We start from the raw sequence: 24,719 nt of genomic DNA on the forward strand, positions 1-24,719 counted from the left end.
TGTCTGACAACATCTGAGTGGTGAAAACGCACATTATCACAAACAACATCATGCTTATTCAGATGATTATGTAGATTTTGAAAACTAGTTCAACATTTTTGTGTGTAGAGACTCCAGCAATGAAATGAGGACTTTTAGTTTTATATGGAATGACTTTTCAGCATTCACAAGTTAAGTTAATTTTGACTGACATGACATAAGCAATTGATAATGTTATAAAACAGCAGAGAGTTGTATGAAAGCAATTGATGCATGTCCAAAAGCATTTGAAATTTGTTGGAAGGAATGAGAAACTGCTACTATGGTGTGCACAAATGACTAAATGTTGTGGAGGTTGAACTGAATTTTGTGCAAATGTTAATGTTATGTGAGAAATGCACCAAAGCGACTGAGAAAAACTGTAAATTCGACCGAACAACAGGAACCACTTAACAAATTGTTTATTTAATAAAATGAACATACAAAAAAACAATAAATTGTTTATTTATACAATGTTTATTATACAGTAAAATAATATTACAAATTAATATTAACATGTATTAGCCAAACGCAAACCGGAAGTCCAATAAACAGCTGGGATTTCTGTCCTGAAAACAACAATTACCCAGAATGCAGTTTGCGAGGCAAATTTCCACAGTATATTAAGGTTTTAATGGAAAATGCTATGTTGCTGTTATAATTAGACTGTTTTTACAGTTGTATATAATACCAATTATTTACAGATCAAGAGGCTACAGCGCCCCCTGCAGGAAGACACAAGAAGCGTTCGCAACATTCTGCACTTCTTCAGTTCGCTTGTTCACTACTTAATAGTCGGCTTGAGCACGTTTAAACTTTCTGTGCTGCCTCAGGCCTTGAATTTCTCTTCATGTATCAGAAGTGATTTCAGCGTATGAATTAAGCCCGGGAGATGATTTTTTGAAGCAGGACAGATAGTAACATTTTCTGGACTTTTAAAGTTTCGTCAGTTGAATTGTTAAGGGCATTTTCAGTCTTTGTTTGACAAGGGACGGCGAAGGTAAGAGCTCCAGCGAATTTAACTCTGTAATGTTTGCACTAGACTGCTTTACAGTAAATATATCGATATGCAGTATTACCGTCCAGTGTTTTGTACTTTGTGGTCTCGTGCAGCTACAGCTGAGATTTACGTTTGTCTTTGATCACATTTTAAAGCAGCAATGTTTGATTTTGTCGATCAAAGCGGTCTATTAAGATGTTTTCGAGAGCTCAAATTTAATCTAATGTCTAAGGTAGACAGGAATACTAAAGAAAAGTGACGTTAGAGTTAAAATGGTTGACTGTGTCTGTATAACACGGTGTAACTTATGTGTAGCCGGAGGGGCTAACTAACATAGGCGTTACCACGCGCGACTGTATGACAAAAATACATCAAGAAAACAAAAATAGCGACCCATTAACATGACTTGGTAAGTGAAGATCGTGGCACATAGATAATGTCGGAGTTATAAGCAAGACATCATTTAAATAACTGTTAAAATTACGGAGATTCACATCTACCTATGCGCCACTTAATTGCTTCCCTTATGTGAGTTAACCATTGTTTCTTAAACAACTTTATTGTCATAAGAGTATTTTTACACGGGACTGTGTTAGACATTGTTTGAAAGTTAAGAGTCAGGACACTGGCGTGTTGAAACAAGTCTGTGTCTATGTGGCATCCAAGATCAGACTCATCAGACATGATCTCATTCTACATATTCAGTAAAAGCAAACTTTACATAAAAATAAGAGCATATAGGACCAAAAGGTGATTTCAAATGAATCGCTACGAAAAAGATACCATTGTCCTACCATAGGGTTTGGTCAATGTTTACATTGGTTTACAATTGGTCTTTAAAGAGCTGATGTGAAAAGCAGTGTGTTTGTGTTTAATTAACGCGTAGATGACAAAAAAAACATAAAGCATTTTTATTTAATCTACAAATCAGCCAGGAGGCTTAAATGAAGCTTTTGTCTGTACACTTCATGTTCAAATTCATAATTTTTATGAAATCTAATGTGAATTTAGGCCCTTAATGTTGGATCATAAAAAGAATATTGTTTAATTAAATTTCATGTCTTTGTTTCTCCAGATGATGGCAAATAAGGAGAAGGAAACATGTGGGACCATCTGCCTGAAATACCTGCTCTTCACTTTCAATTTTCTGTTCTGGGTGTGTAAATTCTTTCTTACAGTATGTGTGAGCTGGAAAGACCCATAGCCATAAAAAACATACATGTAAAAAAACAAGAACATTTACAGAGCGGTGTGTACTTTACTGTTATTTCTGTTAGAAATCTTCCTCACAGAGGCTTATTTGAAGGTGATTCTATCATATGTCACACAATATTATGCACCAGTTTTTAGCTACTATTGACATCTACACAAAACTCACAAATATTACAGTATGCATATTATTACGTATGCGTCATGGGCACTTCGATGTCATGCGGGTTAAATGTCCACCATATAAATCTGTGGTGTCTTGAAATGTGTGTTTTCAGTTGGCGGGGGGTGCGGTGATGGCTGTTGGTATCTGGACTTTAGTTGAGAAGAGTGACTACATCAGTCTGCTGTCCTCAAAGATCTACGCTGTCTCTGCGTACATACTGATTGTGGCAGGAGGGATCGTCATGGTAACAGGGGTTTTGGGCTGCTGTGCCACCTTCAAAGAACAAAGACGCCTTCTGAGAGTGGTAAGTAACCCATGGTCATGTTTCCTCTGGACCTCTAAGGATTAGATTTCCAGCTCTTAATACATCTCTTTGGCATACATCGATATGTGGATGGTACAGTGGATTACTTTACTGAGCGGCCAGAGACTGAAAGAAGTTAACCTATCTAAGTTTGTCCATAGTCAAATGTGTTAGTGTAACTGTAGATGTGTAGTCCGTTAGGGGTTGTCATACAGTATGTGATAAAATGCACAAGAACAAAAAAACTGCCATCCTATAGAAGTCAATATGGTCTGCATTAGAAGAAGGTGTTCACACTATTTGGCCTTATAGCTGTGTTTCCTAGTCCTGGTCCAGAAGAACCCTCAACCCTTTTCCAAATCTCTGTTTCACACCGGTTTGAAAAAGTATCCGGGATTAGTCCTGTCGCGGTTAGGAAATTTCCATTGCTATAAATATGGGTGGCACAATAGCGGATGGTGGTTTTACCGCACCCATCCACTTTTGTTTTTGTTGCAAATTACCTGAGTGATTTATCATTATTTTAGTGCATTTAAAGATTTATTGTTCACCATGTAGTATATTTTTTGTTTTTAAATGACATAGAGACTGGATATAATTTTTTTTTGTTTATTGTTATATGAAGAACAGAACACCATGAACCATGCCTTGAATCTGAAAAAATGAAAACACTAAATTAGCCTATCACATAAAAACAGTTTAAATCAAAATACAGCAAATAAAATCTAAATAAATAGGCTCTTACTTCAGTTGAGCATTAACTTTTTAAATGAACGAGAGACAAGTTATAAAATGTTTTTAGTCCAATGATAAATGGCGAACATGCCAATAAGAAGCAGCATTCAATCTGAAAAACGAAAGAACTCGAGTATCACATGAAAACAGTGTAAATGAAAATACAGCAAATAAATAATAAAAACTAAATAAATATGGCTTCACTCACTTGAGCGTCAAGGTATGTGATTTAATCCTGGGTTATCATGTCCTTGTTTCGTGCTAGAAAAACTAACATATTAACCTTATGTGGTTTCAGGGACGAACGCATAGGCGTAACAATTTTTCCGGCGGCACTGAGAACTTACTTTCACGACAGTATTTGACAGATTTTGCAAAGGTTTCAGCTACTCCTAACTGTGGGCTGGTACCGGCCTCGGCGGTCTTTTCTGAGGTTGCTCTGCGACTTGACACTTGTAAAGGCAGCTTCGTTTCGATGGCTGGATGGCAGTTAGCGAGATGAGACCTCAAATTTGACGTATTGCTGCGTGTTACAGGCACCTTTCTTCTGCAAATTTTGCATATCGGCTCATCTAAATTAGCTAGCTCTCCCTTTACATTCGGTTCAAACCCAAGGTATTCCCAAACTGGCGACGTTACATTAGGTTTTGGGACCAGAGCGCCTGCCATTGCGTCCATCTTTAAAACACCCGATACTAACAGTTGGTGGGACAATGATACACGTAACACACAACATTCATCATTAATTTAATAAACATTCATTGCAGAATGCAAAGGTGTAAAAAAGAACAGCATACCCTGATGCCATACCCAAAAAAAAGGTGGTTGCCGCGGTTTCTGCGGTTGCGTTCCTGTCCCTGCGGTGCGTGTCAGTAGCGTGTTAGTACAATACAGCAGTTACTGCGATAGCTCTATCAAGGACTTTAGAAGAGTTTGACAGGTTAGGGTACATTCACATTTGGCGCCTTTTCGACATGGAAAAGTTGACAAGGGAACAGAGAGTGTCTTTCAATAACCATATAATCAAAAGTTATTGAAAGTGAAAATTAAACTTGAATTTATACAAAAATGTGCTTCGACTGGCGTTTTGACCACTTTTGTATTTTTTTCGAGCTTGAACCTGCTCCACCAAACACCTTCAGGATGTACTTGTTGCTATGGAAACGACAGGTCTCGCTACTCACTTGTCATTGGTCAGCTGTGAAAAAGTTGTATTTTTTCCAGAAAAGTTTCAACTTCAAAAGATGCTCTGAGCTGCAGAAAAAGACTTGGGCCCCTTTGCATAAAGCATCTTAATTGTAATTTTCATTTAAGTGTGCCCCTAAATATACCATTAGTTTAACTTAAGTTATTCTCCTATTGTCTTTGGTGAAGGGAAATCACCCCTTAAGTGTCACACTAAAGGGAAAAATTAAGGTGCTTTATGCAACCGGGCATTGTGCTTAAAAAAACGGTCAAGAATGTTTTGATAACCCGGTTTACTACATTGTATTATAATGTGAAACAGCCAAATGTGAACATAGCCTTGGAGTGACATTAAGGATGTGCAATGTTACGGGTTTCCAGGATTGGGAAACACTGCTTTATAGGGAATTTCCCATCACAAACATGTATATGTAAATGTAAACAATCACACTAACTATTAGGGATGCACCGAAAGGAAAATTCTTGGCCAAAACCGAAAAAGAGGAAACAAAGGCCGAAAACCGAAACACCGAAATAAATTATGCCAATTAGTGGTACCATTGCATTTATGGCTATGACTGTGTACTAACTTTACTATAATCAAGGCATTGCAAAAACACATAAATTAATATTAAAGTTTTAAAGAATAAATCAATAACAAATCATGAGAATATTTATTTAGGACATTGTAACAATGCACAAAATAAAATAAAATTCAAAATAAAATGTTAAACTTGACCCCACTCATGTGTACATTAAAAAATAATGCAGGCCTACTTGCCTGCTGAAAGGTTGTAAAATGAAATGTTCTCTCATAAAAACAAAGTGCATTAAGGTCAAGTGCATTTTACATTTTTCTATGTAGGACTACAACAAAAAAGTGCATTCAGAACAAGTGCAATGGCTTAAAGATACAAAAATGTTCAAAACAAATACTGCCATAGCCCATATGTTCACTGCAGAACTTCAACAACAACAAATGAACCAAGAATTGCAGATGTGAAAAGCGGATAACACGTATTTAAACACTATACAAGCCCATTCTACTTTTTAAGGTAAAGTGGCAGGTTTTTCTTGATGAAGAGTAGTTTCTCTGCTTTATCACAGTGAAGTCTGTTTCTCTTCTCATCGAGAATATAAGCTGCTGCACTGAACACCCTCTCGCTGTCAGTGCTTGTGCATGGAGCAGACAAGTACTTGCGTGCCATCTTTGCCAAGTCAGGAAAGCGGCCGTGATTATTTCTCCAGTAGGCAAGAGGGTTATCACTTCTGGGGATGGGGACTTCAGATAGATAACCATATAGCTGTTGAGCGGTTGAGCTTGTCATCTGCCTGACATTTGAGAAAGATTTAAGAGAGTGTATTTAAATAGGGACAGTACATAAATAATCATTTTTATCAAATAAAAATATCTAGCAGAAATATGGCTACAATCTTATATTCACATATATAGTAGTCTAATAACAGAATAGACTACCTATGATTTGAGGCACTTTCTTGCAGGATTTCACCTAACATATCAGATAATGAGGGTGCATGTCCCTCATCTGGTGCAGAAAGACGAGTCTTTTTTTTTTCTTCTCCTGCGCTTTGCGCTGCTCCGTCTCCACGCGTGTTCTCCGCATCCATCGCGGCCTGGATCATTTCTCGTGCGCGCTGCTTTATTTCCGCATCCAAATAATGTTCTTTATAACGCGGATCTAGTACAGTGGCGATGAAGTGCAGTGGATCCGAATAGATCTCAGTGAAACGTGTGTTGACAGACTCTAAGAGTGTTCTTTTCATTGTTTTTACTCCGTGGTCCGTCTCAACCTCTTTGCTTAGGAGACGCTTTTAGTGCTTCAATTAAAGGAATAACGTCCGAAACATGTGCATCAGAGGAGCTGATCTCTTTAGTTAGCTGCTCAAAGGGGGCAAGAAGAGAGAGAATGTTCTCTATTAAGACCCACCGGTGTGAAGTGAATGTCGCGGGAAGCTTGTGATCTGCGCTATATGCAGCCAAGACTCGCTTTTGCGCAAAGAGGCTTTGCAACATATAAAAAGTGCTGTTCAACCGCGTACTCACGTCTTGCTGGAACCGTTTTCTTGGTGTTGCAAACTGATCTGGCATAGACTGCAAGCGGGAATAGGCCAGCTGAGAATGTATAAAGTGGCCAACAATTCTTCTGCCTATAGCCAGTACGTCTTTTACGCTGCGTTGAGACAACACCCCCTCATTTACAGCCAGATGTAGTGTGTGGGCCATGCAACGTATTCCCTTCAGCTGGCTGTCTTCTATCGCTTTTGTCATATTTCTCGCATTGTCACTGACAATGACATGCACTTTAGATTGGTCGATATGCCAGGTGTCGAACATATTGGCGAATGCATCAGAAATGGCTGCTGCTGTATGTGACCCTCGAAACTCTTGTGAATGGAGCAGAATCTTTTGCAGCTGGAAATCAGCGTCGATCCATTGTGCGGTTAGACTGAGCATACTGGTAATGCTGACGTCTGAGCTCCATATGTCTGTCGTGAAACTGATTGCTGAAATATCTGCTGCAGCTATATGCTCATGTACGTGAGTTGCAACAACATTAAACAGCTCAGGTAAACACACCTCTGAGAAATGTCGTCTGCTCTGCATGACATAACGGGGCTCAATGTGCTCGATCAGCCTACGAAATCCCACATCTTCTACGACAGAGAATGGCTGATCATCTAAGGCAATTAATTCCATAATCTTTTGTGTAATGCAATTTGCCTTGACACCATCACTAGGAAACTTCCTTGCCTTTTCAAAAACTTCCGATACAGACGGAGTGGGCGTGCTCGGAGGTGTTTTCCTTTTCTGTGCCGCGTTCCTCTCATATTCAGCGTAGCGATCGGGATGTTTGGATTTCAGGTGATAAATTAAACCCGACGTGGAGAAAGTCTTTGCAGATGCACCCCCTCTTGAAATTTCGGCATTACATTTTTTGCAAATCGCTGTCCGTGGCTCTTTCTCAGATATACTGAAATACGTCCACACCGCAGACATGTTGCTTCAGATAAGCACGTGCAGGTCGCGGTTTCTGTTTGCGTCATCACAACATTTCGGCCGTATTGTTTCGGTGATAAAAGTGTTTCGGCCGAAAACCGAAAATGCACTTTTCGGCCGAAAATTTTCGGTGGCCGAATATTCGGTGCATCCTTACTAACTATAATGAATGTGATACGCTTTTGTTGACATAAGAACAATTTATTTTATAAGTTACCGCAGAAAATGTGTCTCTGTCCATATGAAGAATAATGGGATTTGCGAGCTCTACGGTGGAATGTGTTTCCTCTAAATCTATTTTGATTCTGAATCATAACGCTACCCGTTGTGTGTCAGAAATGAAATAAAACTAGTGATACACTGAAATATCCGAAAAGAAAAAATGGGCTGAAATATCCAGCGCCTCTCCCTTCAGTGCTCACGCCCACTCTCTCTCTAGCTTTTATCAAAGGAAGATCATGTAAGCTCGCCATAACAAAGAGCTCAAAACCATCAAACAGAAAATGAGCTCTGTGTGATGCTCTCGACTTGACTCATGCGTGTTTTAAAGCCGAACTTTAAACGCAACCAACTCTTCATATGTGAATGATCAGCGGAACGAACTGTCAGTAAGTGATGATGTAGCTCACATGGACCGCCATCCAGCAGGTGCTAGGGATGGGCATCTTAAGCAAAAATAATATTCGAAGGTCGATGAGAACTATTCGAAAATTCTTCGAAATTCGCACCCCTCCCCCACATGCACGCATGTACAGAATTTCATACGCATAAACAGAGAGAGAGAGAGAGAGAGAGAGAGAGAGAGAGAGACCATTTTCGATTTAAACTGTATCACGACACACTGCTTTATGTATTATGGAATAGGAAATCTTACATCAAGCAATACATTAAGATAACGCGCTGAAACATTAATATATAATTAACAATCGAATGACAGCAAGTATTATACGTCGATCAGCATCAACTGCTCATAATGCTACATTATCTTGTAAAATATTAGCATGCACATTTATACCAACTAATACCAGTGTGATTGATCCCGGGATATATTTTAAATCCCTAAAGATTGAAGACCAGACTTGCAACACGTCAAAAAATAGTTAACGAATGACGGCATTTATTAACAGTCCGGAACGATAAATTAACAGCTCAAAAGGCTTCCATTTCTATGTAAAATAGCATGAATAGCAGGAACATTAATATCAATAAAAACTCTCAAAAATATAGATTATAAATAAAGATTTTAGGCTAGACATAAACCCCTTAAAACATATTTCGAACAGCATGAATGACGGCAATTACATTTTCTAAACATCATTTAACACGCACACTGTTAAACATTCTGTAGGTATTACAGTGTTACTAACTACAGCAAAACTTTTTTTACGTGCATTCCACCTAACAATAACTTAATTCATATTTTTATTCAAAAAAATTAGCATGTCCACGTGTTAAGGATGAAGACGGGAACGCAATCTGTTCACAATTAGCCAAGCCGCAGAGAACACCCTCTCTGATGGCACGGAAGTCGCGGGCACACATAAGTAAGCTGTAGCCAGTTTTGCCAGTTGGGGTATTTGTGGTCGTTGATTTTCCACCAGCTCATGGGGTCGGTGTGGATGGGTGGGCACATATCCTGGCAGTACAGATTTAGTTCAGTTGTGTCAGAGATTTCAACGTTATAGTCGTCACCAAATAGTACTGCGATTGCAGATGCAGACAGTGAATCATTTCGTGGCTTTTTGGCCAACGGTTGTGGTTCATCAGATTTTTCTTTTAGGGCTATATCTTCCTCGCTCTCTTGGCTGTTCGCGATTAGATCAAACACCTTGGCCTGCACAGCACGTTTAACTTCATCAGTTGCGAACCTCATGTGTTTGTGTCTAGGGTCCAGGAAGGATGCGATGTATGCAACCTTGCAAGCACTGTTGACATCTGCAAGGTGCAAGTCGCCGCTCCAGTGAAGTAGACACTGCTTGCTTGAACTGAGAGACTTTGGGAGACTCTTCTGTGATTTCTTTGAGGTGTTTTGACAAAAGGGTTGCTGTCACTGGGTAAACCATGGATATTGATACAGCGGATTCTCCACACAATGCACTGGTCGCACATTTAAGTGAGTGCAGCACTGGTAAGAGTTCCTCCATAACTCCCCAGCTATCGTCAGCAGTTCGAGGGTTCGTGCATCAGATAGTTTAGTGAAAGTTCTGTCTGATAAGACAGCAGATATTGCCCATCTTTGTTCCAGTAAGCGCTCGAACATGTCATGAATAGAATTCCACCTAGTTCGGGACGTTCTGTAGTTGCTGCTTTTGTTTCAGTGCTTGTGTTGCAGTAGTGCTGTGGTGGAAATGAGAAACAAGACAACTGGCAGATGTGACGACATGTTTAATGTGTTGAAGCTTGAATCCGTCGGATGTAGCGAGCTGGAGTGTGTGTGCAAAACAAGGCTGAGAGTCCCACTCCAACAGTTCAGTGTTGGCAAGCACCATGTTGCTCGCGTTATCGTGAACGCATGCAGTGATTTTCCCGCTTATTCCCCAGTGGTCCGTAGCAGTTGAAAGCACATTTGCTAAATTTTCAGCAGTATGCCGCTCTGGCATAGCTTTGGTCTGCAGAACAGCACTGCACATTTCCCAGTTACGTATATAATGACATGTTGCCGTAATGTAAGATTCTGTTGTAATCGCTTTCCATGAATCTGTGGTCAGTGCCATTTTTTTTCAACACTCGCTTACTGACTGCGCAGCTCCCCTGCGTTATCCTGAAAAAGTCTCTCCAGTCTGGCAGTGATCGTTTTCCAGGACGGAACAGTAAACTCGGGCTGTACGAACTCCATAAGATTTTTAAAGCCCTCTCCTTCGACAAAGCTGATCGGAAGCATATCCTTAGCGATCACTTTAGTTATTAGAGCTGTTATTTGCTCCGCCCGTCTGGCATCCAAATTGGTTGGTCTGACCATAAAACTTGCAACTGATTGCTGACCTGTGGATGGATCTGCTGGGTGCTTCGCCCTCAAATGAGTGTGCATCGTGGTTGTAGATCTATGATGACACAATTTTGCATTGCAGAGTTTGCACTTTACTCGCATTAATTTTATTATAGGACCCCCACACAGAACTCATTTTTAACACCTTCGAAACGTTAGCAATTGTCGTGAGAAAATGTTTTCCTCTATTGTCTCTTGATTGACAGCCTTAAGGTTTTAGGCGCGTCGTTATTGGCAGCGCCACCCTTTGGTTGGATGAACGCCTTACACGTGAAAACACAGCAAATTTTTTTAAGATCGCCCACACTATTCGAAATTCTATAATTAAATACACTATTTGAATATTCGAAATTTGTGGCTGATATCACTGAAGCTCATTTTACAGACTCTCTGCCCATCAGTGTTCTGCCTGTTGTTTTCATTCAAATGATTCTGCACCTGAATTAGCAAGAGCTGCTGAGTTTGCCTTGACTACTGTTATAAACATAAGAATTCCAGAATAATTCTAAAACTACAATGTGTAGATGAATGGTTAAAAGGTTATTTTTGATTGTGTTGCAATGACCAAGGAAAAATATTATATTTTGTATTGTTTTAAAATATATAATATTTTTGTGAATTTACTGTGTGTAATTAATACAATTAAATAAAAGCACCACCATTTTTATTTCAGTGCATCTCTAAATAAAACCTTCTCAACAAAGAGCACAACAGTATAACCAAAGGAGCATATTTTTACTCTTGTCCTTCAGAGATCAAATTATTACAGTTTAATCATTTTCAAAAGCTGTACATTAGGAACTTGAGTTCATGACAGAACTTTAAGATAGACATCTGAAATGAAATGAAATGAATAGAATGCTCTGCACTGTATGAACATTGTCAATGGCAAATGTATTCATGACAGAAGTGACCATAAATAGAACAGAAAAGTATGACGTGGAAGGAGTTTACAGCTACACGTAAACGAAGCTATGCTTTTATCGGATCACCTTGAAAAAACAACTCCTTTTCTCCTTCCTGACAGTATTTTGTTCTGCTGCTGTGTGTTTTCCTGCTGGAGATCTTGGCTGGAGTTTTGGCCTACATTTATTACCAGCAGGTGAGTGACCCTCCTTGGTTGTCTGTAGGAATCTGTTTTGAAAGAGAGTTTGTTTGTTTTCTTTATAACAAGACTTTTGTTACCCTTTCTGCAAAAATGTGTTGTAAATGTTGTAGCTAAATAAGGAACTGAAGCAGAATCTGAAAGAGACCATGGTTCAGAAATACCGTCAGCCCGAGCAGGATCATGTGACGAAGGCTGTGGATAAACTACAGCAGGAGGTCAGACTTTGCTGTCCTTGCGGAAATATATGTGTTATGGTGTCCAGCAGTTATAAGTGATAATGAGTGTCTTTCTCCCTCTGTCAGTTTAAGTGCTGTGGTAGCAACAGCTCATCCGATTGGGTGGAAAGTGTTTGGATTCGCTCTGAAAATTCTGAGATGAGGGATAGTGTCCCTGACAGCTGCTGTAAGAGCCCCTCTGAACTCTGCGGTCATCGAAACCATCCTTCAAACATATATAAAGTAGAGGTGAGTAAGTTTTCCTACCGATCTCCGAGCCCTACGTCACGGAGAACTGCACATGAAACATAATCACAACCTTTGCAAAATCACAGGTGTTAAATAATCGCACCAGGCAGATCGATTTAAGCATGATTTAGTGGTAATCGGCATTTATCGTGCAGGCCTACATAGAACTGACCTCTTGAAAGTAAATGCTCAATATTAGGGTTATCCCTTTCATACAAGTTTCTTGTTTTGCTTACATGTTCTTGTGCTTAAAAGTAAATAAAGCATCTGATCAAATTTTAGATTTAGTGTAAAGCCAATGGAAGCCTGTGGGCCCCCTTGTGGATTTTGGTAGTAGAGCAAAATTTGGTGTATCAAAATCAAAACCAAACTTGATACAACACTTGGTGTCTCTTGGGACTCACTTATGAAATTTTGGGGCTGATCCATAATTTTTTTATGTATTTTTTATAAACAAAAAACGTCTATAACAGTAAACATAGTAAACGTAATAAACTGCTTATGCTCTTTTAAACAAGACCAACCGTAGGGTATTTCAAAGAAATCATGAGTTACAACCATTTAAGAGCAACAGTGCGTTTTCATGTGTTGGCTCAAAAAGGTCTGTGTCAATGAAGAGTTTAAAAGTAATTTGTAACGTGTTTCATTAGATTACACAAGTTCTTTAACTTAATCTTAATACTTTAAAATAACATGCAGAGGAAAAAAAGTCCTCTGTTGTTAATATATAAAGGAACATCAGTTTTCCACGATGTATCTTAAAGCAAAAAAATGACAATCTTACAAAAAAGAAAAGGAAAAAATGCTGATGCTCAACTTTTTTTAATTGGAGGTTAAATTGTACTTATTTTTTCTTCTGGGAAACATAGTTATACATGTGAAGGAGACTACTAAATGAAAAATATATTTCTAGGGAGTTTATTTTAAGCAATTCTGATGTAATAATAATTGTATAACAAAGTTGTGAGTTACAAACTCGGAATTGTGAGGAAAAAGTCAGAACCGTGAGATCAAGTAATTGCAACTTTTTATCTCGCAGTTCTTTTAAGGAGTCATATGACACGGCCAAAACAAATATTATTGTTTTGTTTTAGATGTAATGCAATGTTTATACATGATTTAAGGTTAAAAAATGCTGTATTTTGCACATACGTGCATGTTTGTATCTCCTCTATGCTCCACCTCTCTGTAACACAGATTTTCTACAAAGCTCATGGCTCTGAAAAGCGAGGTGTGCTCTGATTGGCCAGTTAAACCGTGTGTAGTGATTGGTAGAATACTGCAAGCATGTGACGCAAATGTAACGCCTCTTACAATTTCCTCTTCAATTGTACTGACAACTCAACTTGACTTTATTTATATAGTGCTTTTTACAATTTTCATTGTCAGAAAGCAGCTGTACATGAGACATATTGACTACAAGTATAACAACTAAAGTCATATACCTGTAAAAAAAAGAAAAAGCTAAAAAAACACAAAAGACAGACATACAAATGTTCCACACACACAATATGCATACATACTTACACACATCGACAAAGACGCAAACACACACGCGCAGTGAAAGCACACATTTAAGATAAAGGAGAGAGAACCACAGGTCAAATATTAAACGGACTATTAATTCCTATATGCAATATTAATTATGTCTAACTTCTTAATTCTAAAGCAGCCCCCCCGGCCAGGCAAATAGTGCAAAACAATATGCATACGGTGGCAAGGAACCCAAAACTCCAATCGAGAAAAAAACCCTCAGGAGAACCCAGGCCCAACCAGGGGATTCCAGTTCCCCTCTGGCAAAAGCTGCTGCCTCTGCACAAGTTCAACAGTGCTTGCACAACAAGGCTTAATAAAAATATAAATATTAAGGATTTAAGATTATCATTAACAATCTAAAAGCATTTGAAATTTTGTAGTGAAATCTTGTCAAGTCGCCGCTTCCTTTATCCAGCTTTATCATCTCAGCTATTGTCCGGTCACCGCTTCCCATTCTCAGCTCTGCCATCAGGTCTGGGCATGAACTGCATCCTGGGGTAACCTTGGAACAAAGAGACAAGACTGGCTGAGAGTAGAGTACTGTTCTGCACTCTTTGATGCAACAAGTACATCAGTTGTTGTTGGATGTGTTCCTGGTTCCGGTTGATCTAAATAATGCAGCCTAAATCCTCTGAGGATTAATATTATGGAAGTGTAGTGTATTCAAGATTGAAAAGATGTGTTTTTAGTCTAGATTTAAACTGACAGAGTGTGTTTGTTCCCGGACAGTGCAGGGAAGAATATTCCAAAGTTTAGGCGCTAGATAAGAAAAGGATCTACCACCTGCACTTGATTTTGAAATTCTAGGTATTACCAACTGACAGGACGCCTGAGAGGATAATGCACGTGGAGGATTGTAATACAATAGAAGTTCATTTAAATACTGCGGCGCTAGACCATGTAGGGCTTTATAGGTAATAAGCATGATCTTAAAGTTAATGCGATGCTTTATAGGTAACCAGTGCAAGGTTGACAGAACCGGGGTTATATGCTCATACTTTTTTGTACGTGTAAGAACTCGAGCTGCCGCGTTTTGAACCAGTGGGAGTTTTTGTAATAGGCCTGCAGGGCAACCACCTAAAAGTGCATTACAGTAATCTAGTCTTGATGTCATGAATGCATGAATTAATTTCTCTGCATCTGACAGTGACAGCATATGACGTAGTTTAGATATATTCTTAAGATGGAAAAATGCAATTTTACAGGTGTTGGCGACATGTGTTGTTTTTTAAAAATGCACATTATAAACGACCCAACCTCGTAGTGGTTTTAGATCGAGCAGTACTTCCTACTGATCAAAAAGCCGTAGTTCACGGGAAAGCTGTGCATAAAACAAGAGTCATTTTTAGAATCAATTTAGACATGTATGATTGGTGTGAATCGCGATAGATATTTCACCCAGCCCTCCTACACGTCATAATATCATGGGTCTATGATTCTAACCACAGCTCTAGACCTGTAGTTCCAACCATGCAACTTTGCTATGCTGCTTTGGAACGACGGTTTTGGATGACGGAACATTTGGCCATAGTTGTCTAACGATGCTTTTGGGAAACATACCCCTCATAAGCAAAGCCGGAGTAAGGTGAGTACAAACTCTCTAGCCTCTGCTGCTACTTGCGTGCTGGAGCATTAGATGTCGTTTGTCAGCAAGGGTACTGTTTTCTCTGCGTTTGTCACCGGCAGTGAGCAGAACCAAGCAACAACCGAGATGCCCCTGAGCAAGGCACTTCACCCCTCTTGCTCCCTGGGTGCTGCAGTGACAGCTGCCTTCCACTCCGGGTGCATGCGTGTTTGTGATTTGCAGTGCGTGTGTTCACTAATCATGGGTTGGGTTAAATGCGAAGGACCATGCCTGACAAATAGGTCACATTCATCTGTATTTCATACTGCCGCTCCCGTAGGAGCCTTTATCCGTAGTTCCTCACTTCTGCTGTGGTGTCGCTCCAGCAGGAGCCTTTACCTGTATTTCACACTGTCGCAGCGGTGTCTGTGCATGAACCTTTACCTGTATTTCACACTGCCACAGCGTTGTCGCTCCCATGCCTTTTATCTTTATTTCTACTCTGCTGCAGCAGTGTCGCTCCCATAGGAGCCCGGTATCTGTATTTCACACTGCCACGGCAGTGTTGCTCCAACAGGAGCCTTTATCTTTACTTCCCCTTCTACCTTAGGGGGATCACTCTTGGCTTGGGCAAACACCGAGATCCGAGCCCTCTCCCCGGACAAGGGGAAGTGCTCTAGGTTTGGGGAAGAAAAAACCTGGCTACATCTGGCTAAAATGACTATTTAGGGATCCAGTGGTCCACCATTCACCCGTTCTCCTGTCCGCTGGGTTTTACACTGTCCCCACCAAATACAAGTGGCACAACAGAACCTTTAGAGAACAAAGCATTTCTCGCCTCACCCATATATACAGTTTTATATGCTGAGCCACTCAATAAAGACCTCACTACAGCCATATTTCCATCCACCTGTTGTTTTAGGAAGTGTACTCTTGTCTTGGGGTTCTTATCTTCAGCTGGGCTTCTAGCGTCGGGGTATACTGATGGTCTGCAGTATCCGAGGTTCTTCTGTCTCTTATACCTCGTCGTGTCCTTGAACAAACTTAACCCAACCACTAGCCTATCTTGTGCCAGACCGAAAGTTAACTCATTTATGGACTTGTCTGAACAATTTTAACCTTAAACAGCACATGCACATACCACTGTCCTGTTTCACTCCTCCTTCCACGGGTAGCCACACCCATACAAGCAGGCAAAGTCATTGAATTTTTTCTACATTATATAACACTGTGTTAATGCACATTGTGAAAGATTGTATAAAAACAACATGATGTGCTTAAATTCCAAAAATGTGCATTAAATATATGCGCACTAAATTTAGTTGGATACATTTTTATCCGATAAGATGACATGTGCTTAACCTATGCTCTGAACACTGAATAAATTCCACGATGTACCGCAAACAGTTATTTGATTACAGATCCAACCAGTGGATCAATCTCGTTGCACAGCATCTGAAATGGCATTCTGAAGTTCCTTGAACTAAAGTCTGTTGTAAAAATTATAATCTGCCCAAACTATCCTTGTTGATATGTTCCCATAACAGCGTTTATTGCATATCATCTGCTGAGGCACGAGTCATTTATATTATTTTCTTTTTAACAAAGACAATAGTAGCTTCTCCTATTGCAGAAACTTCCTTTCTCTTTGTGATATGTGGCATCATTTTCAGGAAGTTATGATTTTTTCCTTTTTGACTGTACCCACAAATGTTTTTAAAGTTTTTTTTTGTTTGCAACTTTGGACGAAAACGTGGCTAGTGACTCCATTGTCAAAGGTGTTTAAGATTCATTCTACTGGGAACGTTTTTAATAACTCAACCAGGCGATGCAGTTCAATGGATTTTTGTAGTTGCCATTCTCACAGCAAGTCCTGGCCAATTAATGTATAATGTTACTGAATGTCAACCGATTAACAGGGAGTATCAGACAAGTGACTTGACTTGTTTTGTTTTTCAGGGCGGCTGCATCACAAAGCTGGAGAATTTCATTCTGAACCACTTACAGATCATCGGCGCTGTGGGAGTGGGCATAGCCTGTGTGCAGGTCAGCCAAGATACCTTTCACCAACTCTTTCTTGTATTTTACAGAGACGTACTTCTACCTGAACATAATTTGTGTATGTTTGATATTACCAGCACTTCTGCTGAACAGTGTAAATATGATGCAGTATATTCAAGTATTTAAAATATCAGCCCACATTCATTGTTCTTTAACAGTTTAATATGCTTATATCATGAATTCTGTTTGTATCAGATCTGCTTTCTAACATCTGCTCTGCCTGTCTGTGTTTCAGATTGTGGGCATGTTTTTCACCTGCTGTCTATACAGAAGTCTGAAAGCAGAGCCGTACTAATGAGACTCCTAGATGCTGTTTAACAGAAACAATCAAGCATTTCATGGACCTTCCATTCTGCAGATCAGAATGAACACGTTTATACTTCAAGATTAAGACTACTACAAATGGCATAATTCAGTAATATGTGTTTGCCGTACATTTCAAGTACTACTAGGCTGAAATGAATATTCAGATCTTTTTTCCTCATAGTTCTTAAATATTCAAGAGATTTTAGTATCATAAGCACGTTTGGTTTGTTTTTTATACATGAAACAACAAATATCTGTCGTTTTCATCTATGTGTGCTTTTTTATGGAGATCACAGCTGTTATTTTAAATATTTAATGTTGAACAACATTTACGTTTTTAATTAAACTTGACCATGAATTTAAAATACAAAACCTGTACCACCTTAAATGTTTAAGATGTTAAGATGTTTAAGATGAAAACAGCTTTCAGGTTCTGGCATTCTGTTGCACTTTATTCAGCTGTATAAAAGAATCGGAGCATTAAAATTAAAAAAAATGTTGTGATCTGTTAACAGGCAGGCGTGGCCATTCTTGTTTTAACATGTAATGGTGTGTAATCAATTAAAAGTTATGTGAGAGATATTCTACCTCTATGAACATAAACCTATAAACATTGCATGCACTAACCAGATAATATTGAGCTTTTCCACATAATATTCTTTACATTTACATAAAGCTTGCAGAGAAGTGTGTATATACTGTTTGTTTATATATATATTTATTTACAGTGCCCTCCACTTTATTGGCACCCTTGGTAAATATGAGCAAAGGAGGTTCTGATCTACAAAATTCCAACATTTCATTTGGGTAAAACAATTTGAAGTGTGGGGTTATCTAATTGTGAAAAAAACGTTTTTCTCTAATACAACTTGGCCACAATTATTGGCAACCAAAGTAAAATATCTTCCAAGTATATTTCCATTAATATTAAAATTTTCTGAGCGTACCAAGGTTTCCTGTAGCTCAGTGTTCGATCCCAGGGGATTGCCCATACTTGGAAACAAATGTATTGGATAATGAGAAACACAGGTAATATATTATGCTGACTATAAATTCCTTTATGGGGTAGTGTTAATTTTATTTTAAACATTTTGAGTGAATTAATAAGTACAAAATTCTAAAGCTGAGGTCAGCAGCTCCCCGGCGAGCAAAACGAGCGCAGCCAGTGTGAGGAACCCAAAACTCTGGAGAACCCAGGCCCAGCAGGTGAACCAGTTGCACTACCTCTGGCCCTACTGCTACATCTCTACAAGCTAGGCTGAAAAAAATCGAATTGTTTATTGCAGTTTCAATTTTGTTTGTGTAGTGGTGACATGTCAGGTAGCCATCTGGACTGGTTACGGACCTCGGAACAATGAGAAAAGACAACAGAGGTCAGAATACCGTTCTTAAAGTGCATCAGTTGTTACAGGGAGAATATAACAATCTCTCTACATCCGCCAGGTGGAGACATTTCTCCTGAGTTTACAGACGGTATTTTCCACGACGCATGGCCAGTGATGACATCGGATGTGATGAGAACTTGTGGCCAAATGCAAGAGAGAGGGAAGACTAGAACGTTCTGTAAACTTTTGTTGATGTGTTGAATTTATTTGTTTTCTGTATTTTTTTAATCATCATTGCAGCACTGGAACTTGTTTCCTATATTTTTCACCTTTGTACTGCAACTACTGTATAAAAAAGAAAGAAAACTTACTGTAAGAGCATATGTAACGAGACTGATTAAAAAATGCTGTAGTACATTCATTCAAGTGAAAATTAGTTTTTCTATTTGAAAGACAAATAGTTCAACAAATACTAACAAAGTTCAACATTTCTGTACTTGTTTTTAAGGTCAGTATGTTATGATGGAAATGTATGTTTTCTGAATGAGAATTGTTGTCAGTGTTACGTTGGAATGAGCTTATTTTCAGACATAGATGAAGTGTTTTGTTGGTCTGAATGAGTTTTGGAAGTGAGATGAATTGTTTGGCCAACAGTCATGCTGGTAATTCAGACAGTGTGAAGAGTTTTGAGGTGTGGCTTCATTGAACAATGCTTGTTAGCAGTTGAAATAAACAGAATGTTTCAAAATTCCTCTTATTTTTCCCAAATATTCAGCATATTAGAGATTCTTTTGACTTCAACTGTATATACATTGAGGGAAATAAGAATTTGATCCCCTGCTTATTTTGTAAGTTTGCCTGCTTACAAAAAAAATAAGGGTCTATAATCTTTATGGTAGGTTAATTTTAAATAGGTAATTATTTGGAAATAGAAGAAATACAAAATAACTATCAAATGCCCTTATTCTGGAGCTCCCTGTAAGATTTTCCCAAATGGACTAAAGAAGATCATCAGAAAGTTTAAAGATCAGCCTAGAACTAGATTGAAGAAGCTTGTTCATGATTTCAAGACAGTTGGAACCACAGTAAGCAAGCAAACCATTGCTAACACGCTATGATACAATAGATTGAAATCCTGAAGCACCCGCAAGGTCCTCCTGCCCAAGAAGGCCGGTCTGGCTTATCTGAAGTTTGACAATGAACATTAAAATCATTCAGAAAAAGCTTTGGAGAAAGTGCTGTGGTCAAACAGAAAGAAAATTGACTCTCCGTTTTTGGAGGGAGAGAAAAGCTGACTATGACCCCAAGAACACCATCCCTACAGGGAAGAACAGTGTTGAAACATTCTGCTTCAGGGCTTTTTATCTCTGCTGTGGGCACAGGATGACTTCACCGCATTGAGGGGCTGAGGGACGGGCCAGTGTACCGCAAAGTCTTGAATGAGAACCTTCTCCCCTTAACTAGATTACTGAAGATGACTTGTGGATGTGCCTTTCACATGACAAAGACCCAAAACATATCGCCAAGACAACCAAAGAGTGGCTTAAGGAGAAGCATATTAAATGCCCTAGCCAGTCTCTAGAACCCAGTCCTATAGAACATCTGTAAAGGGTAAAACGTCTCCGGCTACTTTCAAAAACTTGGTTCACTGAGAAGCGGGAACAAAACATTGTGGGGAACCGCATATGAAACTCCTCCCCTTTTTCACTTTTCCTGAAGTCTTATTGGATAATGGCAGTAAAAAAACGGCCAATTGTTGCAAGAATGCAACAGTATGTAAATACTGACGAATCCAGACAGTATAAATACACTGCATGTGACGACAATCCTCAGAATCTACGAGAGAACGCCTCCACCGTGATGAGCGGCGAACATGGCGATCTCCGCAATGTCTCGTCTCCGCTTCTCAGGGAACCGAGGTTACGAAAGACCAGAGAGTTTAACCAGAGACGTTCCCTTTCGAGAGCGGTCACTTCCACATTGCGGAGAACCGCATATGGAACGGTAGTACAATCCCGCCATGAGAGCAAGCAAAATCATCGGGCTCCTGCCAAATTTGCATATCCAAACCCAACAAATGCAGCGGGCTGCGCTGAAACAGGGCAGACACCACAACAGTAAGAACCAGCACGGAATCCCGGGCGGATATAACAGTGATCATAAAAGTACACCAAGCACAGCTCAAACAGCAACGATGCAACAACTGTGTAACATAAGTGATTATAAGGAAGAAGATAAAGAGTGATCAGCACTCAACGAGAGGACTTGAGTCGACAAAGATGACACGTCTAATCTGTAGAACCTGGCGAAAGTGTTCTGCGAAGACCAGCCAGCCGCACAGCATATTTTCCTGAATAGATGTGCCCTTAGACCAGGCCCTCGAAGAGGCGATAGCCCTAGCCGAATGAGCTCTGATACCGAAGGGGCAGTTCTGTCCCTGACTCTCATACGCCAAGGTAATAGCGTCCACCACCCAGGGAGAGAGCCTCTGTTTTGATACAGCCCGACCTTAAGTTTCCCCACAAAAACAGACGAAGAGCAGTTCAGACTGCCAAAAGCCGTCCGTGCGATCAATGTAAGCCCGCAAAACCCTTATCGGGCAGACCGCTCTCTGAGCTTTAGCATCCTGCAAGTCTGACGACTCGGAAAACAAAGCGGACAAAGAAATGACCTGTGCTCTAAATGGGGTAAACATAGACTTTGGCACATAACCCGATTTCGGACAGGAGAGTGACGTTGCAGTCGCCGGCTCCAAAATGAATGAAATCAGCGACGACTGAGAGCGCTTGTAAATCCCCTATGCGCTTAGCTGAAGCAAGGGCAAGAAGGAGAATGGTTTTTAGAGTGAGCTCTCTTATGGAAGCACGACCCTCCATAGTGTCAAGCATTGGCGTTGCTAGGCCCTTTTTAAATTTAAAGTTGTAGCTCAGTCCCCCTAAAATATTGTGTGTAATGTAATCTGCACAAGAATTCAAGATCGCTTTATAGTCCCCTTTAAACTCTTATTATGAAAACGGCGTTAGGCTGCGTTATGTAGCGCATTCTTCAGTTCACACACGTCAGCACATTGGAGTTAAGGTCATTAGCTGAGTAACTTTACAAGGTGTGTTCATTAACATGACATCTGCATTTTTGCCATTCTTTGTTATAAATGCATCTTAATATGATGTGGAAGCGATACAGGACCCTTTCCCATTCACTGTTTAAAAGTTTTATGTGCGTTCACCCCTCGTTAACTATTTGTTAACGTTACCTCAAGCAAAATGAAAGCATAAAACACCAATGACGGCATACCTCGACGATCAAGATGATATTGCAGCGCACAGAAAGTGTCATTAATGGTGATGTGCTATGGAGAGTCGACGGTAGTTTTGACAGCTCCGGAAAGAGGACGGGCAGAGTTACTGTAGATCAGCCCGGTGCGGCAGTGTTATTCATTGTTCTGAGGAAATAAAAGTGTACAGAAGCTCTATGTCGTTTTCAGACGCTTCAGTATTTTTATCATTAATTGAAAACATATTGTGGAGGTAATAGATGAACACGCAGTCATGCAGAGAGAGTGACAGCGCTAGTGCTAAACAGAATGAATGGCAGGGAAACATATTAAGTTATTTTTACTAAGTAATGATTTAGCAGTTGATTGTGACATTTTATTTTATGGATTTGTGACTGTTGTTGTCACTTTGAAATATAAATGTTGCAGATTGACCGATTAATGTGATATTCATTTGAATAACAATAACTTGTATTTATGCTTTTCTGCATATTCTTTCTTAATTATTTATTTTAGTAACGTATACAATATGTGGTGATTAGAATGTGGCTTTCTCTCTATCCTCATTGGAGGCTGAGCCCCCCTAATATTGAAAACCTAGAATCGCCCCTGGTGTCAAGTACACGCTGAGGAAGTAGATTTAAAACCCCGAAAGCGGCAAGGCATGAAGGCTCCACTGGGGTGGGGTACCATATCGTGCTGTTCGCTTGGGACAACAGGTCTTTCCTGAGGGGAATCCGCCACGGCGGTGCCGTTAACAACTCGCTTAGGTCCGGAAACCACGGTTGATTCGGCCAAAACGGAGCGAAAAGGAGTGGATCAGCTAGAAATACAGCGGGCAGTGCGCGTTCTCGCTTGTCGTGAATAGATCCACTTCTGCCTTCCCAAAGCGTTCCCAAATTAACCACACTGAGTCGGAATAAAGCCCCGATTCCCGGTGCGGAAGAACCTCTCTCGGAAGCATGTCCGCTCCGCAGTTCATACGGCCGAGGATATGCGCTGCCCTGACAGAGAGTAGATGCTTATCTGCCCACAGTAGGAGACTGCAGCCTGTTTGAAAAGAGTTCCGGAGTGGACCCCTCCCTTGCGATTTATGTACGAAACCACGGACATGTTGTCGGTGCGAATCAGGACATGTTTCTTCTCCAGCCTCGACTGGAAAGTATGAAGAGCTAGAGACACCGCCTTCAGCTCCAAACAATTTATATGCCAATTTCTCAGTGACTATGTCCAAAGGCCTGATACCGGCATGCCTTCGCACACCGCGCCCCATCCAGAGGATGACGCACCTGTAGTAACGACTATGCATCTCGTCACCAGCCCAGGGGAACTCCCCGACTGAACATACACGGGCTCAGGGCACTGAGGCAGCTGAGTTTAACCGGGACTCGCACTCGACCCGAGGACCATGCTTTCCATGGAACCCGAGCCTTCAGCCAAAACTGAAGCGGTCGCATGTGCAGAAGACCCAGGTGGCAGACCGCCGACGCCATGAGACCCAAAAGCTTCTGGAACTCCCTCAGGTGAACAGACCGACCCGGCCTGAGCAAATGTAGAGCTGAAGAGATGGACTCTGTCCGCTCTGGAGAGAGGCGAGCGCACATCTCCACTGAGTCGAAACATACCCCCAGATACGTTATATACTGACTCGGAGTGAGCTTGCTCTTCTGCATGTTCACGCGCAGCCCCAGGGATGTCAAGTGACGAAGCAGCATCTGCGTATGACCGGATAGCGCCTTCCGTGAATGGGCTAAAAATCAGCCAATCATCCAGATAATTCAGAATGTGCATACAGCTTGCTCTGAGAGGGGAAAGCGCCGAGTCCACTCACTTCGAGAATGTGCGCGGAACTAATGCCAGTCCGAACGGGAGGACAGCAAATTGGTACGCTGAACCCTCGAAAGCGAATCGCAGGAACCTGCGGTGGCGCTTGACTATCTGAACATGAAAATATGCATCCTTCAGATCCACGAATGCAAACCAGACACCGGGACGCACTTGTGCCAGGATCTGTTTTAGAGATGTCATTCTGAACGCTCGCTTATGAAGTGCTCGGTTGACGGGTCTCAAGTCCAGAATCGGATGCAGACCACCAGCTCTCTTGGGCGCTACAAAATACCGGCTGTAAAACCTGCTTTCTCGCTCGTTCGGCGGGACACGCTCGATCGCTTCTTTCGCGAGCAGGCTGCAAATTTCCTGCCTCAACACAGGTGCGTTTTGTGCTGACGTAAGCGATGGAACCACACTGCTGAAGCGGGGAGGTTTGCGTCTGAACTGCAGGGATTACCCGTGTTTTACCACATTTAGTAGCCAATGAGAGATGCCCGGAATGGCTTTCCATGCGTCCAGGAACAGAAATTATGGCCGAATCTTTTTGAGCGTAACCGTCAGCGGACTGTTAGGGAAGCACGGTGGCCCAGCCAGGCTAAATGCACTGGCAGAGAAATGGCTCCTGCGTG

General features: G+C 40.6%; 1 protein-coding gene across 1 annotated transcript; it reads left to right on the forward strand.

Moving 5' to 3' along the window:
* The first annotated feature begins 740 nt into the window (after positions 1-740).
* On the forward strand, positions 741-18,243 carry cd151l (CD151 antigen, like). Its single transcript, XM_056766910.1, has 8 exons — positions 741-1,018; positions 2,094-2,174; positions 2,506-2,697; positions 11,650-11,724; positions 11,841-11,945; positions 12,033-12,194; positions 17,254-17,340; positions 17,591-18,243. The coding sequence occupies exons 2-8, from the start codon at positions 2,094-2,096 to the stop codon at positions 17,648-17,650; spliced, it is 762 nt and encodes a 253-aa protein (XP_056622888.1). The 5' UTR covers positions 741-1,018; the 3' UTR covers positions 17,651-18,243.
* Positions 18,244-24,719: the final 6,476 nt, after the last annotated feature.

Source organism: Triplophysa dalaica, chromosome 14 (genome assembly GCF_015846415.1).
Source record: "Triplophysa dalaica isolate WHDGS20190420 chromosome 14, ASM1584641v1, whole genome shotgun sequence".
NCBI lineage: Eukaryota > Metazoa > Chordata > Actinopteri > Cypriniformes > Nemacheilidae > Triplophysa > Triplophysa dalaica.